Source organism: Eptatretus burgeri, chromosome 4 (assembly GCF_056783735.1).
Source record: "Eptatretus burgeri isolate ZD-2024b chromosome 4, Ebu_testis_v1, whole genome shotgun sequence".
Lineage (NCBI taxonomy): Eukaryota > Metazoa > Chordata > Myxini > Myxiniformes > Myxinidae > Eptatretus > Eptatretus burgeri.
The window spans coordinates 4,549,079-4,569,154 of record NC_140964.1 but is presented as its reverse complement, the minus strand read 5'-3'; the positions used below and the strand labels follow the sequence as shown (position 1 = coordinate 4,569,154).

At 44.4% G+C, this 20,076-nt stretch overlaps 1 protein-coding gene across 2 annotated transcripts in view; it reads right to left on the bottom strand.

Moving 5' to 3' along the window:
• The window catches only part of LOC147027370 (sodium channel protein type 3 subunit alpha-like), a 126,918-nt gene that overhangs the window by 79,540 nt on the left and 27,302 nt on the right, over window positions 1-20,076 (bottom strand). For both annotated transcript variants that reach the window (XM_085876721.1, XM_085876722.1), the window contains exon 14: window positions 13,253-13,585. In XM_085876721.1, the coding sequence (XP_085732847.1) occupies window positions 13,253-13,585 (333 nt within the window). The remainder of the gene's footprint in view (window positions 1-13,252; window positions 13,586-20,076) is intronic.

The following is a 20,076-nucleotide window of genomic DNA, read 5'->3' as shown; positions in this document are numbered from 1 at the left end:
TTGGAGAGGGGGGGGGTGGATTTTTCAAGTACCGTGCTCTGCACGACGTTTTTTTCTTGTTTATATCTTGACTGCTTTTGACATTTACAAGTGGTACATGCTTGGGAGCTTCAGTGGTGCATGTTTCTGTCTGCGCTGTCGCTGATGATTTGCCAACAAGCGATGAAACCTTTAGACATTTACATCCTTTGGAGCCCTTGAACACTTCTCGACATTTGGACCTCTTGAGATCCTTTTGACCCTTTAGACCCTAATTTCAATTGGAATGAAGGTACCATTTAGACATTACCAAGTTGTAGAGGTAGTCTCAACTGAGAAACCTATTGATTTTTAGGTCAAAGGTCATCTTGAGGTCAAATTTCTAAAATCATCAATTTTCATCCGATTGACTTGAAAGTTAAACTGCAATTGCACACTGCATTATTGATAGGGAAAAACAACTTTTTTAAAGGTCAAAGGTCAACTCAAGTTCAAACTTCTAAAATCATCAATTTTCATCCGATTGACTTGAAAGTTAAACTGCAATTGCACACTGCATTATTGATAGGGAAAAACAACTTTTTTAAAGGTCAAAGGTCAACTCAAGGTCAAACTTCTAAAATCATCAATTTTCAACTGAAAAATCATCAATTTACATCCTCTTAACCTGAATGGTGAACAGGAGTTGCATAGTCCATCACTGAATTGGGAAAGCAACTATTTGAGGTCAAAAGGTCAATTCAAGGTCAAACTTCTAAAATCAGCAAATTTCATCTGAAAAATTGTCAACTTTCATCAGATTTACCTTGTGATTAAGCAGCGATTACAGAGTGCATCGCTGAATTTGGAAACCAACTATTTTGAGGTCAACTCAAGGTCAAAGTTCTAAAATCATCTATTTCAATCTGAAAAATAATAAATTTTCATCCGATTGACCTGAACTTTGATTAAGATTGTCAATTTTAATCTTAATGAAATGGACAATTTGATGTATCCATGACAACCTTTAGAGAGGGGGGGTGGATTTTGCAAGTACCGTGCTCTGCACGACGTTTTTTTCTTGTTTATATCTTGACTGCTTTTGATATTTACAAGTGGTACATGCTTGGGAGCTTCAGTGGTGCATGTTTCTGTCTGTGCTGTCGCTGATGATTTGCCAACAAGCGATGAAACCTTTAGACATTTACATCCTTTGGAGCCCTTGAACACTTCTCGACATTTGGACCTCTTGAGATCCTTTTGACCCTTTAGACCCTAATTTCAATTGGAATGAAGGTACCATTTGGACATTTCGGCCCCTTCTGAACCCATAGACTCCTTAGACCTGCAGACCCTTCAGACCCCATAAGACCTTTATACCTTTTAGACTGCTTAGATCTCTTGACCCTTTCAACCAATTAGTCCCTTTCGACCCCTTAACACTCCTCAGACCCTTTATTCCCCTTTAGACCCCGTTAGACCAATAACTCTTAAGGGAACATGCCCTTTGGACTCCTTTAGATCTTATAAGACCCCTTACACCCCCATTAGACCCCTTCAGACCTTTATGCCCTTTAGCTCACTGAGACCCCTTGACCCTTCATACCCTCTTGGCCCCTGAGACACCTTGGGACTCCTTTGACTCTTTATACCATTTTATAACCTGTAAAACCTATCAACCCTGTTTGTCCCCTTTCGGCACCTTTCTACTATTGGAACATACACTTTAGACCCACTTCAACCAATTTCAACCCTTTAGATATATTTTAAGACACTTTAGATCTCTTGACCCTTTTCGACATTTTAGCTCCTTCAGACCCCTTCAAAACTTTATACCCCTTTAGACCCCTTACTTCTGTTCAACAACTTTAGACCCTATAAACACCTCAGACACCTTTAGACCATAACTACTACTGGAACACTCTTTAGACCTTTAAGAACCCTTTGGACCTCTTCGGCCCTTTAGACATCTGAGACACTTTAGGCCTGGACACCTTTAGACCCGTTAGACCCCTTTAAACACGCACCACACAAACATCAAGAGTGTTCTTGCAACATACAGACTACACCTTTTTAAGAAAGTAATGCGCAAACTCTACCCACTCAGAGGTTGGGTATTCTGCTAGTATGCTTGAAAGAGAACTAACCATCCAAGTTAATCATTTTTTTTATCAAAGTCAGCCATTTGGCACCCAGGACAAGACCAAACTTCCACACCAATGTATAGGGGCACTTCATGATGGACATAAACACCTGCTGTCATGGTGAATGAACAAGCAGAACACATTCTTAATTTCAAGTGCTCAATATTAGGTAGGAATTCATTGAAATAAAAACAATTAAATTTGGCTTCGTGAAGCAGGAACAGGATCTGCAAGCAAGCAGATCGGGTCAACTCAATTCATTAATGAAGACTTTAACCTGTTTTCTTTATTAAGTCATACACTGACTTGGCTACGTGCATGCATGGTTGTACATGTGAAATCAGTGTAACCTTTGACCTTGACCACAACGAAAAGTTCAGAGTGAAAGCTTCCTTCGCCATTAGCTTCAAACATTCCAACTTCGAATTTACACCTCTCGAGCGTTTGACGATTTAATGCTGTCCTGTGGCTTTAATCGGACACCAGGTATTGAGCAGACCTCTCATGCCTTTTGTACACCACTGACAGGTCAATAACGGTCTGCTTGCTTGTTTTTGTATCACGTACTATCACCAACGTGGCCGTAATAAGTATATGATTGGAGAAAATATGTAAAATTTCATGGAAAACCGTTTCGTTCCCCAACCATTGCTTCACAGTTCCTGAATTGGCTCACAAACTTCTGAAAAGGTAGATAGATGTCGAGATCAAATAAAACAAGACATTGCAACTTGTGTCCTGCGAGGAAAATGATTCCAATGATATAATGTTTTGTCCTAAAGGCAACACCTGCAGCCAGTTCGCAACCACAACTAGCTCAAGTAGACGTCATGTTACAAGTTGCAGCCAACGGCAATAGATGAAAATTTGAGTGATTGATTTTAGCCTCCAAACAATTTAGCTCTCTCAACTGTTCAAACAACAACAATTTGGTTTTCTTGATGGAAGAACATCGTGGTTTGTCTGAATAATTTTTAATACATAGACATTCAGATAATTTTATTGGAATCAAATAAGCAGGAATGCTTTGTTTGTGTCACACACAGATTTCCTGCATTGTCTGTAAAATATTACACATAGGACTTAGACGTCTGTGACTGTCAGACGAAATGCAACAGGAATACCATTGGGACCATACTTTGTGCAGAGTATTGGTGCTGCCAAAGCAATCTCCTGCGCTATTGGGCACAAACCTGGACAACAGATCACCACTCCAACAAAGGATACTCAAATGGCTCAATCATCCCAGCAAGCTACTACTCACTTTGCCAACCTCAGAAGGATGACAGGCTGAAATCAACCCCACCAGGTATTAATTCAACTGGAAAGCAGGTTTTATACTCAGGACCCGAGGATCCCAAGCCCACCTCCCTCACCATTAACCAACACCAAGCATAAAATTTAATATTATTGGCCTGAAAATGACATTTTTGGTACTTTTGCGAAGAAAACAAATCACAACACATCTCACCTGCATACTGTTTTTGTCAGGCAGGTATGCACTTTCTGAAAATTTACATATTCACATTTCAAAGCTAGCACAAATACTTCCAGAGTCACAGTTGAACACATTTTCTTGGTCAGTGATACTTCCACGTGGTTCTGGCGGCCACCCTGATCCCCAACCATGAGGGTCACAAACAAATATTTTAGCTTGGTTTCCTATTTTGTCATAATCTGCATACCTATATTCAGCTAGAAAGACTATTCAAAGCCCCTTGTATAGGAAGTGTAACTTGGGGGTACAAAGTGATTGGCACAAAGCCCAGGAGCGCTCTCAGTTCGAAACACCAACTGCTGTGAAAGTTGCTACAATGGATTTCTCGACCTGTAGAGACAGCTTACAGCTGTAGAGACACCACCGGAATTATTGAAACTATTTATATCATAACATTACAGGATTTGAGTGATCAATTTTTGTTTGACATTTGTGATCTGGATCGATTCTGCTGGTTATTCAACAGTTTACAAATCTCTGTCTCTGTCTCTGTCTCTGTCTCTGTCTCTGTCTCTGTCTCTGTCTCTGTCTCTGTCTCTGTCTCTGTCTCTGTCTCTGTCTCTGTCTCTGTCTCTGTCTCTGTCTCTGTCTCTGTCTCTGTCTCTGTCTCTGTCTCTGTCTCTGTCTCTGTCTCTGTCTCTGTCTCTGTCTCTGTCTCTGTCTCTCTCTCTCTCTCTCTAGATTGCATGTTTCATTATCTTAACAAATAGTTTTGAGCAACACAGTTAAGATATTAAGGAGATGATGTAATATTGATCTCATTTAATTAACATTGCAATGTCATAACCAAGCACCAAAGTAAGTGTAAATTGGCAGCCTTTGTGGACAGGATAAATATATTGTTGTGTGGATGAAGGGGGAGGGTATCCATATGTATAGTGTGCTAAGAAGAGTAAGCTGCTCAAGTAGGTTAGATTTACTCTGATATTAGGGATCTGTCAGAGATAAGTCATCTGTATTTTGTGCACTGATTGGAGGCAGCGATTGTAAACCTTGGAGTAGAATCGGGTAAAGTAGTGTGGTGTAAAACCTTCGGTATAGGTTTGGATAGGTGGAGGATTTGGCCACAAAGACACCAGGGGAGTGTTACGCCCTTTAAAAGGACATCGGCATGGGCCATTTAGCCAGGAACTGCAGGTCAGGACGGTGCAATAAGCTGCAGAGGGCCCTAGTTGAGGGCAGAACACTTATGAGGGGCTACCCGGCAGGGTAGGATGGCCCAAAAAATGGTGCTGCCCATGCGCAATGGGTGGCCAATGAATGGGAAGTCAGTCATTGGGGCTCATAATTCATGTCCATACATGCATGTGGGCAGACGACAGGAGAGAACAGATGAGCTTCAGAGAGCTTCTGTTTTGAGAGACTGAGGACGCAGTCTCCTCATCACCATTCTCCCGCCTGAGGTGCACTTCGTATTGTGCCACACCAGCCTGCACTCCAGCATCGTCCTGCAGCAGAGACCAGCTCACGCTTCCTCTAGTCCTCGCCTGTTTTGTTCCCCTTCATTTCTGGTTTGAATCTGGTATTGTCGGCACCTTAGTGGGGTGTACTTATCTTCGCCACCTAAAGTGAATGGAGGCTATGTTTTCACCCCTGTTTATTTGTCTGTCCATTTGTTGGTCTGTGATCAGAAGATCCAATTCCGGATCTGGTCTAACAGTGGGATATAAAATGTAAACTGGTCAGCCTAGCAGGGGTATGCGCTCTCCCGAGTGCCGGTCGAGTATATTTGTGAAATACGAATGTGTGCTTCCTATTTGTTTGTCTTGCCTGGATTGTTATGTCTGCCTGGTTCATTCCATCATATTGTTTATTAGCATCTTGTCTCTCTCTTCCTCATATTCATTGTTTTTAATAAATCATTTTAATTGCAACAAATGTTCTCCCGCCTTTCTGCCTTCCCGCGTGATCAACCGCCAAGTTGTTTGTTTATTGGAAGATCGTAACTCGTTGAATTGAATGCAGTAATATAGGTTTTCCCGGCCATTTTCATCATTATTTCAATCGATTTTATATATGAGCATTCAAATTCACACATATTCACACCTGCTGGACGAATTTACGTTTCAATTTCGAATTTGAAGCATTCAATTCCATTGGTGAACAGGAGTGAATTACGTTCTGCCAGTCAAAATCACGTTTGCGCCATTCAGTTTCGAAATTTTAAACATGAATTCCTCGTCTCACCATAAATTTCAAACCTGATGTTGTTCAGTGACATCAGACTCGACTTGGCCTTTTGTTTTCCATTTATGAGCAATCATCGCCGGCCTCGCAGGAACCATGATGAAGCCGGCTGTGAAGCCGGCGAAACGTTGCCTGAGACTGCGTCCACTCTCGCTTTTTTGTTCAAATTAGCGGAGTCGATCTAGTTTTTTTTACTTTTGGTTGGAAGCACCTTCTTTAAAAATGTGCAATCCCAATCGCCCCAATCTGATACAAAATATACATAAATAAATACATATGTGTATATATACGTGTGTGTGTGCGTGCATGCGTGTGTGCAAGTAGCTGTTGATGGCTGCTATCTCCAAACGTGGGTGGGTTTCAGGAGGTGGAATAGAGACCTCCCCAGTCTCAAAGTATCCACCTCCATTAGCATGTGTGTGTGTGTTTTATAATATGTCACGTATAATATGTGGATGATCCCATATCAACATGTGTGTATATACTGTGTATAATCATGATTCGTGTGCATGTACCATCAAAATTGTGCATGTGTATGTACAAGTCACTTTTCATGTATGTGCGCGTTTGTACGTGCTGCCGCCACCAGTCGTCATCTCTACTCGCGAGTATTTTATACTTAACGGAGCCTTACCTAGTCCTGAAGCATCCATCTTCATCCCAGCAAGGAACCACGACTCATGGGCCAAGCCGTCTCCCCATCCATGCTCCATTTAATGGGGCCTTCCTTGGTCTTGAAGCATCCGTCTTCACCAAAGCAAGGAACCACAACTTGTAAACCAAGCAGATTCCTTATCCATGCTCCATTTAATGGAAGCCTTCCCCAGCCCTGAAGCATCCATATTCACCCCAGCAAGGAACCATGACTCATGGACCAAGCCATCTCCTTATCCTTGCTCTGTTTCCCCTTCTGGCCCCGAAGTGGCGACGATATAGATCTACACAACCTCCCGTGTGACCTCTGGGGTACGCCCATTCTCGGTAATTTCCTTCTTGGTCTCATCCTTCCTCAGTCTCATCCTTACTTGATGGGATAGTGGACAAAACCAAACAAGCCGCAAGGCAAGACCAGGGTGCCAGGCCACGTCACAAATGCATGTCGATCGAAGCAACACCAGACACCCCTGCGATGCCCTCTTCCCAAACAAAGCTGCCACCCCCAGCTCATTTCTCACTCCCATCAAAGTCGTTGTATTCGGCACAGTCCTGGATCCCATGGAAATTGATCCCATGCGGGCGGTACTTGGCATAAAGGGAGTCGCCAAAGCTCAGGTTTTTGTTCTCAGCATGGTGGAGTCAGCAAACACAAACAAACCATCAGGCCAGGCCACGTTCCAAATGCATGTTGATCAGCACGACTCCGGGTGACATGTGTGCGGCCCTCTGCCTCAACAAAACTGCCGTCCTTGGCTCGGTTCTCACTCCCATCGAAGTCGTTGTATTCGGTGCAGTCATCGATCCCACAAAACTCTCACGTCCTCAAGGGGCACAACTTTGCAAAAGGGAGTTTTCCAAAGCTCGGGCCTTCCTCCCAGCAGTACGGGGTCGACAAGTCCCGCCAAGCTGCAGGGCCAGGCCGTGTTACAAACACATGTCGAATGGTGTGATCCCAGGTGCCTCATGCACATCTCGTCCGATCAAAGCTGCCATTTTCAGGTCTGTCTTCACTGCGTTTGAAACTGATGTATTTGATGCGGCCCTCGGTCCTTTCCATCCCAGGCAAGAGGGAGGCGGCAAATCACGCTGCCTCTCCCTTGCCAGCATCGCGTGTGTATATCCGCCTCGATATGTTTTCACTTTTAAAATGTTTTTCGCTGCTACCGCTTATCTTCTGAATGATGCAAAACTTTAAACATAGTAAGGACTCCTGATGGAGAATATTTTATTGATAACTCTGACATCAAAGGTCACATGGGATGGTAGCCATATTGGATTAAAAGAAAGACAATTTGGACATATTTTTTCTCTGAATGAAAAGAATCCAAACTTATCATCTAATATATAAAGCTCTTTCTCACCACTGACTGACTCACTGACGGACTCACTGACTCACTGACTGATGTTAAAGATCGGAGCCTTCTGGGTGATGTAGAAAGCTGAAATTTTGCGTGCCAATGGACATCGAACATATGATAAAGCGATGAAGTAGAAAGCTGAAATATCTTATTATGAGAAGAAGGATTCATCACTCCTTGGGTGTCGTTTCCCTGGTCTCTGTATATGCTCCGACTGAAGTGAGTGATCTCACCGTGAAGGACGCATTCCATGCCACGCTCGAGTCTGTGGTTGATCAGTGCCCCAGGCGAGATATTCTTCTAGTCTTGGGGATTTCAATGCATCGACTAGAACTGATAGTTATGAGGTGTGTGTTGTTCCCCATGGGTCTGGAACTGTGAATCAGAATAGCACTAAGTTCCTTGACTTTGCAAGAAGTCATGGACTTAGGGTGGCTAGTTCATGGTTTCAGCACTGACAGGCTCATTGATGGACTTAGTATTCCAACGCTGGTGGTGTGGAAAACGAGATTGACCGTGTGCCCATTGATGGTCACTGGAGGATGAAACAGAACTGCAGGGTCAGCCAGAGTGCTCAGTTCCTTAATATTGACAACAGGCTTGTTGTCGCAACTCTGAAGTTGCAGCTTAAATCCGGGAGAATGGCACCATCCCAGCCTAGGCCGGATGTTGGCAAGCTCAAGGATGAGAGGGTAGCTGAGGAGTTTGAAAACAGGCTGAGTGGGGATTTGGGGGGTCTGGGTATTTTGAGGAATCCTGAGGAGTTGTGGAATGCATTCAAGACCACCATCCTTGATGTGGCCAGTGGATGTTTTGGAACTCAACACAGGACGAAGAAGAATTTTGTCACTCGAGAGACACTGGATACCATTGACCAGAGTGACAGGGCCAGGGTTCATTGCAGAGTTGAGCTGTTCAGGGAGCTGAGGTGTAAAACTATACGTGCGCTCAGGGTGGACAATGAGGCCGATGTGCGAGGAATCTGTGAGGGGGTACAGCATCACCTGTGGTCAAGTGATTCTCATCCTGCTTACAGGGGAATTCACATGGTGCATTTCTCCAAGCCCATCCCTCAGTGTACTGCAGTAAGAGTGGAGGGTGGTGGGCTCTTTTCAGAGGAGTCTGAAGTGAATGTCTGCTGGGCCGGTTACTTTTAGCAGTTGTACCAGGCTGATCCACCAGCTGTCAAGTTGGATGTCAGGAGTGTTACTCTTCCTATTGCTGACCCTCCAATTCACTGTGATGCACCTTATTTTGTGGAAACACAGGTTGTGGTGAATCGGTTGAAATGGGTAAAGCATCTGGGATTTGTGCCATCCATGCTGAACTTCTCAAAACTGGTGGAAATGCTGTACTCGTGTCGTTGCATGCAGTTTTGTGCTCTGCCTGGAACACAGGCATCATCCCAACTGACTGGAAGAGGGGCCTTGTTGGCCCCTCTGGATCGGGAAGGGTGATCGCCAAGACTGCAACAACTACTGAGCGGTGACGCTGCTCTCAGTGCCAGGGAAGGTCTTTCCTCGGATAATTATTGATCGGGTTCACCACCATCTGCTTGAGCACCGGCATCCAGAGCAGTCAAGCTTTACACCAAAGAGGTCAACGATTGACCGTATCTTTGCTCTTCGGGTCCTTTGGGAACGCAGACGGGAGTTTCGGCAGGGGCTGCTTGCAGCTTATGTTGATCTCTGTAAAGCGATCGATTCAGTGAATCTGGATGCCCTCTGGAAGTTTCTTGGTCTTCGTGGGGTGCCACCAAAACTGATCGATCTGATGGCTGAACTATACTCTGATACTGAGAGTGCTGTTAGATGTGGTGATACCGTCTCTGACATATTTCCAGTTGTTGCTGAAGTTCGTCAGGGGTGTGTACTTGCCCCCACACTTTTCACTGCTTGTATGGACTGGATTCTAGGGAGGATGTCGGAGAGATCAAGCTGCGGTGCATCGTTTGGCAATGTCAAGATCTCTGACCTTGATTTCGCAGATGATGCAGTCATCTTTGCGGCAAATCTGGATATCCTTTTGGGGGCCCTCGACGTTCTGGATGAACGGTCGGAGCCGCTGGGATTACGGGTTTCCTGGGTCAAAACTAAGATCCAGGCTTTCAATGACATCTTGGATGCTGCTCTCTTGTCTGTACCTGTTTGTGGTGAGGATGTGGAGGTCACAGAAAGATTCACTTCCCTTGGCAGTGATATTCATGTCTCTGCTGGCTCTGAGCTGGAGGTCAATCGACATCTGGGTCGTGCCTGGGGAGTCATGGATTCACTGGATCATGGGGTGTGGTGTTGCCGGTATCTGTGCAGGACGATGAAAGCCCGAGTCTTCAGGTTCTTGATGCTTCCAGTCTTGCTCTACGGATGTGACACTTGGACTCTGACCAAGGATTGGTTGAATGTACCATAATTTGGGTTGAATCGACAGCCTCTTTATCATTTGAGAGAAGGTCAGTTTGACTCCTTCCCAATTCCCCTCGTTCTCATTGCAGAAGTACACATTCCAACACAGCTGGCACGTCCATCCGCCCATCAGATGGCGAAGACCCAATCAAGGTCATCTTGACTCACCTCTCTGCAGGTGGCTCCAGCAAAAGTCTGGCTTTGGTCCCTAGGCCTCATCACCAGTCTGATGGATGTGATACTGGATTGCAGGCTCCACATGCGGTCTGGACAGACCTACCTTCTTCGCCACTATTCCCATGAAGGGGATCCTCTGAACCTACCTGTCCCCTTCCTGCAAGAGCTGAAGTGGGGCAGCCAACAAACCCTCTTCATGGGAAAGCCATTCAGGCTGGATACCATTGACCAGAGTCACAGGGCCAGGGTTCATTGCAGAGTTGAGCTGTTCAGGGAGCTGAGGTGTAAGCTGAGGAGCTGAGGTCTCCCTTCAGTGGTCCTGACAATGTAAGCCTGCAAAGAGGGCTGGAGGGTACATACTGCCAAGGCAACATTTTGTCTGGATAATGGTCCCCTCTTGAAGCTCGAGCCCACATCTACATGCGAGAACTGCCAGAATTGGCAAGCTCTTCATGGTTTTCCAGCTGTTGTGAAGGGGCAGTCTATACTGATCAAGACAGCAAACTGTACAGTTGTGGTGTATATCAACAAACAGGGCGGGACTCACTCCTCCTCCCTTTGTCATTTGGCGATGGAGGTATGGGATTGGACCCGCTGCTAAGGGATCGATCTTTCTGCATCATACATTCCAGGGGAAGGAAACTTACTGGCCGATTTTCTGTCAATAGGACACTCTATTCACAGGTTGGAACAATGATCTTCAAACCTTTTAAGTCTCAATAAATCGACTTGTTTGGTCGTTGCTCAGCCACTGCTTTCCGAGGTACTGTTCTCGGACACAGGATCTGGAGACTTGGGCGATTGGCACATTTTCCATCTCCTGGATGCCCCTGGTTGGGCATGCCTTCCTGCCAATCCCACGCAGTTAGAACGGGAAAGAGAGCAAACGTCTTACTGGTAGCTTATTGGTGGCTAGCCAGGCTTCTGCTCCTTCTATTGGAGTTACCGAGGTTCCTGTCTCTCAGGGAGGACCTCCTCTCCCAACCCTGCATGGGAATTCCATGCAGGAATGCGGCCCATCTCCGACTAACACTGTGGCATCTACCAGGAGATCTGCATTCGAGCCAGGCCTTTTTTGGAATGGTTGCCTCTTTTGCCATCCAGTGCCATTGTGAATCCACCCGAATTATCTATGATCATCGTTTGGCAGTTTCCTGCAGATGGTGCTGGGATCAAGATGTGGATCTGGATGTTGCCCCATTAAGAAAAGTGGCTGGCTGACTTCACTCCCTATTTAATAAGGGTTTAGATTCTGCCACAATTAGTGGTGACTGCATGACTATTGTGGTGGTTCACAAATGTTTTCTGGATGGTTCTTCAGTTTCATCATTGAACATCCTGACAAAACTTGCCGGTTCCTTCTTTTTGAAGAGGCCTCCATTGAAACAACTGGTTTTTTTTCATGGAGTCTGCCTTTGGTTCTCCAGGCCTTCACTCAGGGTCTGTATGAATCTTTAGAGGCTGTGCCTCTGCAGCATCCATTAGAAATGACAGCCTTTCTCATGGCTAAAACCTCAGTGCAGAGATGCAGCACAATCCAGGCCCTCACCAAGGCGAGTGGCCACATTCGCTTCAAACCAAAGTTTGTGCGGCTGATCCTTCATGTCAATTTCTTGACCAAAAAACCAAAGGCAGGCCTCAGCCGCAGTGTAGGTGGTCCTCCAAAAAATAAAATCTGCCTCCGCTGAGGGAATACTGGCATGCCCGCTCAGGGCACTACTGTGTTATTTGGACCATGCAGAGCACCTGCCGGTATCACGACAACTCTTTATCAGTGTGGGGGCACCGTATAGGGCAATTTATTGTGATACTGTCTCGCGTTGGATTGTATCAGCAATCCGGAAGACTGGTGATGTTGCCCTCTTCAATAATAGGGGAAGGGCCCATGAGAGGGATTAGCACTTACTGGGTTCTTTTTCTTGGTGATGTCCTTGTTGACATTCTAAGGGCAGCCTACTGGGCAAGTACTGACTCTTTTGTGCCATTTTACCTGAGAGATGTGCTCACTGGAGACTCTTCATTTGCTGGAGCCTCCCTCTCTGCTGCTAGTCACACCTCTCATTCAGCCCTATAATTCCATAAGGGGGCAACTCTTGGCATCCCATCACTGACTGCTGCTTTGTGCCAATCTAACTTATTTGAAGACACTTGACAGGTAGGTATAAGTTATGAATGTAGATCGTAATGATCATTCTATCTATGATTATCTTATAACTACCTGTAAAACCCACCCCTACCTCCCCTCTTGCAGACTGTGTCCGATACACCAGAGTTTTGTGATCTACCAATACTTTGTGGTGGTGCTCCTCAGGAGGAAGTGCTGGGTCGCTCGCAGTGCACTGTGGGTGTGAGCTGGACATAACCATTGGAGTTATAGGAGGTGAATTAAAATTATTCTGTGTTATTTGTCAGTACTTGGGAGGCTTTTAAAGGGAAAAGCTCATTTGAAGAGATTTAACAGGTAGGTACGTATAAGTCACTCGTAGATATAATGATCACTACTGATCATTCCAATCTCTCCACACTTTCAACGTTATTCGGCCCAACTACCTTCTGTGTTTCTCCAAAATGAAAGAAACATTGATGTACATAGAATGACGGGGATCTTTTTGTGGCCACACAACCCATTACCACACCTGCATTAAGGTTCATGGAGTAGCTTAATATGTATGTTAACTTGTAGGACAAGAAAATCATGAAACATCCATGTACATTTAAATGAATTACAAGGACATAATAACATACATCGGGGCAAATAGACACAGTGTGTGGTATTTCAACCTGGGATCCCAGCATTATAAGCTAAGTGCTTAGATGGGAATACCAAACAAGATGACCCCAGCGCTAAAGAACTATTAATACAGCACTCACCTCGTATTCTGGAATGGCCAGTGGAATTTTCATGGCGCTCCCATTGGTGTTCACAACCTTTATGGTCTGGTACGGTGTACTATTAACATTGGTCTCTTCAACGATGTTTGACTGTTCCAGTACTGGTTTGTCCAACATTTTCACATTGGATGAAAAAGATGAAGGCAACACCCGGTGTATAAACCTGAAGAATTTGGCTTTCTTATTGTTTATGGCTGTTGCGATTCTCTCAAGTGCAATACTGATGTTCGTTACATCGCTGTCATCATCCGAACTGGCAAATTTGTCTGCACTGAAGGAACTCAGGAGAAGTGCCAGGAAGAGGTTCAGAACCTGCCAGAACATAATGAGGAAGTTGAGGGCATTAGAATTGGCATCATCATCATCATCATCATCATCATCATCATCATCATCATCACAACCATTAGCATGAGCATCACTGTCATTGTCATTGTGGTTCTTGAGGTGAGAAGGAAGTGTGAGATACCTCACTCGGACTTTGGAGCTTGGGTAGGAATGAATGTGTCATAAATGTTCAGGTGGTAGATGCGGTGTGGGTGACATGGAAAGGATTACCTTACACTGCATCTCCTTTCCACATATTCCTTCATGTGTTCAGCCTAATAAAACTCTCAAGATAGTCCCAGTTCAATAGAAATAGAGAATTGCTCTGCGTGGTCGAATGTCAACATTTTCAGGAACTATTGAGAAAAACTAAAGTATAAAGGCACATATCTTTATACAAACTCTCGGGTCATGGAAGAGGGGGGTTACAGGATAGAATAGCAACAGACACACAAAGGGGGCCACATTTGGACACAATAAGCAAGAGAATGAAGGAACATGAAAAGAGGAGAGAGTGAATGGGAGGAAACATAGTAACCTGCAAGTAAGAGGGTTGGGTAAGGTCGGGTCAACGGGGAGAAACAAAATTGTGCTTAGGAGTGGGAGGCAAATTGAGATGATAGTGCACTGAATGCTTGAAGCCTCGAAGAAAGAGTGGGAAAGAACAGCCTGTGGAAGATGATTCCATGGATGGGATAACCGAGGAACAAAAGAGAAGAGGTGTGCAGAAAGACTATTTTGGGAGTTTAACCAAGAGGGGGTCACTGATAGAAACAGTGTGTTATGGTGGAGCAGTCGATGGTTTGGGGTGGGAAAGGGGGGGGGGTGTTCAGTGAACAGAGGAAGCAAGATCTGAAGAGAGGAGGTTGAAAAAAAACAAAAAACAGAGAGGTCACCAACATTGAAGTCGATTTTTTTCTCTCTCTCTCTTCCAAAAGGAATAGCTACCCTGTAGCAACGCCTCACTATGATGTCAGAGTTAAGAACACAGCACAAGTGGAATCCTTGTTGTTCACGATCAAGGCCTAGCTCTGTCGATATGTATTACTGGATGTATGTTGAAATTGAAGGTTAAATTTGGCTTCCTTGTAGGAGTAACGAGAAGTCGGAGTAAATGGAGATGTACAAACGAAGGCACCGATAACACAGTCTTCACATGTTGCTATTGCGGGCAGAGTCCCTACCCCATGGAGGACAATTTCAATGTGCTTCAGATATTGCAAATTATTTAAAAGATGACATGGTTAGCTCGAGAGTTACTTATTGGTAACACATGGGCCTGACAGGTACAATGCAGGGGGAATTATAAAGAGCTGTTCGTGACTTTCTTCTTGACTCTCCCAGGCGAGACTTTACATATGCACCTCACATTTTCCTCCAAGCATACGTCGCACACATTGTCTCACATCTAAACCCTTCTGCTTTCCTTACCCCTCCTTATTCCTCATTTGTTTCAGAATTGCCACATGTCTGTCGACGTATGCCATGGTGAGTCAAATGCTGAATTAACGCCTTGCTCTACTTCTGTCTTCTTTTCTTCATATCTACGCTTCCTCGGTATGATTCTGCTGGTGCCACGTCCTGTGTGTAGTTGATTAAGATAAGATTGTAGAAGGAGAATAAGCACTCAGCGTTAGAATCTGTTCTTTTGTGCTGCCTTTTCTTTATTGTTTTATGTGCTTGTAAATGCATGCCACTGATTACATCGATTGTTTGGTTGAATTTGTGGATAAATGTTCTTGTTGAACTGTTAACCATTTCCAGGCTGCTTGCTTCGTGCTTTCCTCCATTGGCTCAATTTACCGTATAAGACTAGATAGACAGGAAGTACTGCCCCATTTATTGGCTCCGCAATTAGCCAGTGCATACTCACTGTTCTGCTCGGCCATACGGAATAAGTTGATGGGTGCACACTGAGGGTACGTTCCTCAATTGACATCACCAAACCACTGAAAAAGGTAACACGTTTTAGAGCAAGGATCCTTCCAGGTTTAGCGGTATCAATCAGCGTCCATAGTTGCTAGATAACCCGACAGACCATGGACTTATCTGCAGGGCAGTGGCCTGCAGGGCCGGGGCTCAGGAATAATCCGAGAAATCTCCCTCATCGTGAACCCCGACCCTGTGTCTGGAACAATATTTTCACTTTTAAAATAGTTTTCTCTGCAACTGCTTGTCCGATCGATGCAAAACTTTAAAGATAGGAGACTCACCATGGAGAATATAATATTGCTAACCCTGATGTCATCGATCACATGGTATGGTGGCCATATTGGATTAAAGGGAAAAAATTGGTCATCAGTTTCTCTGAAACCACTCAACGAAAAAAAATTGAAACTTGACATATGTCATCAACTCCCCATGGGGTATATAGGGTGATAACAATGACATCATTGATGAAGTGGTATTCCAGCCATAATTGGTTGAATTGAAATCCTTATCCGAAGAATCTGAAACTTCATATATCTGATCTATGACCCGATGTGAGTGAATAATTTAATTTATGATGTCATCGGTCACATCGTATGACAGCCATATTGGATTAAAGGAAAACAAATTGGATATAATTCTTTCCAAAACCAGTCAACGAAAAAAAATTAAATTTGGCATGTATTATCAACTCCCCATGGGGTATATAGGGTGATAACAATGATGTCATTAGAAAAGTTGTATTCTAGCCATAATTGGTTGAATACAAATTCTTAACCGAAAAATCTGAAACTTCTTTTATCTGATCTATCACCCAATGTGAGTGAAGTATAAAATTTATGATGTTCATACCCCATGCCAATAAACTATGTGAGATAGGGTACATGGATGATATTGGTACATGGGCCATAATGGCAGTGGGTCATAATAGTCGTGTGGTGTTCAGTTAAAGATGGTATTTTTGTTAAGAATGAATATGCGAGACGAGACTATGTGCTCTAACCATTCGAGCTCTTGTATTGTGGTAGTTGTCGTGCTTTGGTATTTGGGATGATTGATGACAAAGATTGCGAACGAACTGATAGGTTTATTACAGCTTTGCAGTTCACAAAAAGCTGGGAACCCTTTCACTCGAACCAGAAATGTTGCCTCCGACTTCTGCGTCAAACACACATCACATCACATTCATGGCGGCGTGTTCCATGAGCAAGCGGCTCGCTATCCACTCGCCAAACAGCTCGTGTGATTCAAAGTGCTCAAGCAAGCAATGCAATGGAACGGAGTGCTCGGCACTGCTTAACAACATGATGGTCTCCATGTAAACATTGCTGTCGTGGTACTTAAATTCATGCTGTCCGGGCCTCATTTTCAGTTTTACTCGATCTTATTGTAACAATAACTTCCCCAATCTAATTTATTGTATTAGCAGTGGCGACAGAGTATGAGGAAGGGGAAAAGAAATTGAGAGTCAGAAGGAATCGGTCAGTCAGAAGTTCCCAAACTCAAGGTGGGGTCTTCAATGCAACTGACACAAAGGTCATGTTGCATTGCAGCTGGAGCACACATGTTACAGCAATGACTTTCCACCTCGATTGCACTTCACCGAGTAAAGTGTTGTTGCTATTTTGGAGGAAAACAGAGAGTTGCATCCAACACATAAAGGAACCCTGGAGTTTAGACATATCAGTCGTATTTTGTTTCGATAGATTACCTTTCCCCTCGTATCAGTACAGACAGGGGAATGTGCTGTGTTTGTGTCGCAGCTTTAAATTCCCTTTGCAACTTCTCTAGATCCCCTCTCTTATTATATCCCTTGTCATCTCTTCCCCCATCCCTCTTAATCTCTCTCGTTCCCCCACACCTCTTTTCAGCACATCCATGCACACTTTGCAACACACAAACCCACATTTCATTATAAAACCACAATACAAAGCACAATCAAAGGAACATCACTTGGTTGCACTGTGGAACATCCAGCGCCCGACAGAGCAGCAAGGACCACATATGGGCGGGGTTACCAGAGGAGGGTGTTCCCGAACCGATAGTTCAACAAATGAGCGTGGTCTAGCAACAGCTGCGCTCCAATGATAAGGCGGCGCAGTGAACAACAAGCTCTGCTGGGATACTGGTTAGCTCTTAGACCGTGCCTTGGCTGAGGACTTTATAAGTCCAGGTAGCCCAGAACTCGGAGTCATGTGCGAACCAGAGAGCCAGGAGGAATCCTCAAGGAACGAGCCAAGCAAACGCGAACCGCTGGGTAAACAGGCTCATTAAGAGTGTTTGAGCCGGCCACAGAGTGAGTGCGAATGAGCTGTTGAGCTCTTGCCCTGGACATGCTGACACATATACACTGATTTATATGATCTTTTCTCTTGCTTTCCCTATTTGTAATCATTTACTTGGAGCACACAAAGAGCAATAAACTATTTTGCCCTCAAGTCACTCAGAGCAGGGGTACTGATTTGCATGTACAATGTTAGGTTTGCATGTACATGATTTGCATGTCCTCTAACACATTAGGAAGCATTCACCGCATTACACCATCACCTTCTCTTCTCCACCACCCCCCCCAACTCCCCTTTTCAGGTTGGGACTACGTAAGCCTGCAGGCTTGCGTAGGGTGAGTGAGGGGTCACCATCTAGCCCCACCTTTTGTTTCTCTCTCTGTCAATCTCTTACTTGTCTAATTTTCCGGAGTGAATTGGGCACCTATGTTTGTAGTTTCATGGTAAGGTGATTGTGTGAGGGGCTTTCATGTACAAGGGTTAGACTTTCTTTTGTGGCATTGCATTGCTTGTAAATGCGTGCCTTTTGTTAACATGACCAATTGTTTCCAACCTGCCCTATTGTCTCTTTCTTCATTGGTTAGACACTGGTGTGTAAATAGTGGATGGGAGTTTTGACCCGCAGTTTCGCTCCGGTCAGACTAGCCGACGTCCTGCTTTCAGTTCCGCTCGACCGTACTCGATTTAAATAGAAGTGGGGCGGCGAGAGCACGGTTCTCTATCTGGGGGGATTAATTTGCCATTTCATTTGTCCGTGGTTGCTCAGCAACCTGTCATGCCATGGAGTTATCTGCGGCTCGTCAGCTTCAGGGCCAAAGGTCGGGAAGCGGGTCCGAGAGGCCACTCGTGACCCGACCGGCAAACCTGCAACAGTATCTTTTATGTTATTCTGCTCACTGACTTCACGGAAATTACTGCAGAGGTTGTTTCCTGACAACTTGTATTTAAGAGCTAACTGCCTCGACAGCTGGTTAAACAGTTCAGACATTGCTCAGGGAACAACACATTGCCTCTTCCAAATGGTGTAACGATGCTCACTCCTGTTAATGACTCTATTTGGTTGAAAAGTTTATCAAAACACTATTTGCCCTGAAGGCAGCCAGCATTGTTTTTCAATGTACCCTCAGGAAGAGACATGACCTTTATGGACCTAAAGCCGTGTCACATGTTGCATTTATATTTAGACTTTTGTATTTTGTGAATATTTATTTATTTATGTCTCTTTTTGTTTTTTGGTGTCATCACCCCGTGGGATCATTATCAGCGGAATGTCATGTAAATTACATACTTGGTAATTGTTATCTATCATATATGTTATCTATTATATCGTCCACTGTACATTCTCTGATGCGAATAGCTGATGAGTTAATTGAAAGTGAAAAAGCTCTTCAAGTATATCAGGACATGATCTCTGTGCTGTGACCTCTGCCAACGCATGTTTGTCCACGAACATTGCAACCTTAACGTGCAAGGCCCATTAAACTGACGACCATGCCTCAAGACCAAATGCGGATCAAGGATTGTTTTTCTTGGAGAGGGCCTAAGCAGATAGTTTCATTGCTCGGTTGAGGGGGAGTGAAGACCAGTTCTGGGGGGAGAGGAGGTGTCCCATCCCTCCAGTCACAACTGTTTCATCAGAATTAAGATTGGCCTCGTGTTCAGTGTTCCCATCTGAGCACATAACTCATCATCATGCTCGCATCTCAGGTTCAAATCCCATTTATTCTCTCCTAGTAAAACTCCACTGATGTATCCTAATATCTTCATCCTGAATGGGATATGTGATGCGTACAAGCTCCTCTGTGAACAAAAGAGGTAATATTTAAGTGTGTGCTGGATAAGTTTACTTAACTTTCACCAGCACATCAAATATGACAAAGAATAACAGGGAACTTCAACACAAACACAGGAGGCCATTAAGCCTATGCAATCCCATCAACACACACACATTGCCATCCATCCCCATCACTTCCAGGTACCCATCCAACTCCAGTTTAAAACCATCCACCGTTTCTGCTGCCACCACTTTTCCTGGGAGACCATTCCATACATAAACCACCCACTGAAACACACCTACCTCAATGTCATCCCAACTCTCCTCTTCTTTACTCTCAAGCTGTGACCTGCATGGTCCTATCTCTGTCAAACAGTCCAGACATTGTTTAGGAAACGAAGCAAGATGTCAAATGCTTCGAAAAGATTTTCTGCGATCAGTGCATAAATAATTATAAACACCCCTTTGGAATTGTTGGGAAATGGAGTTTA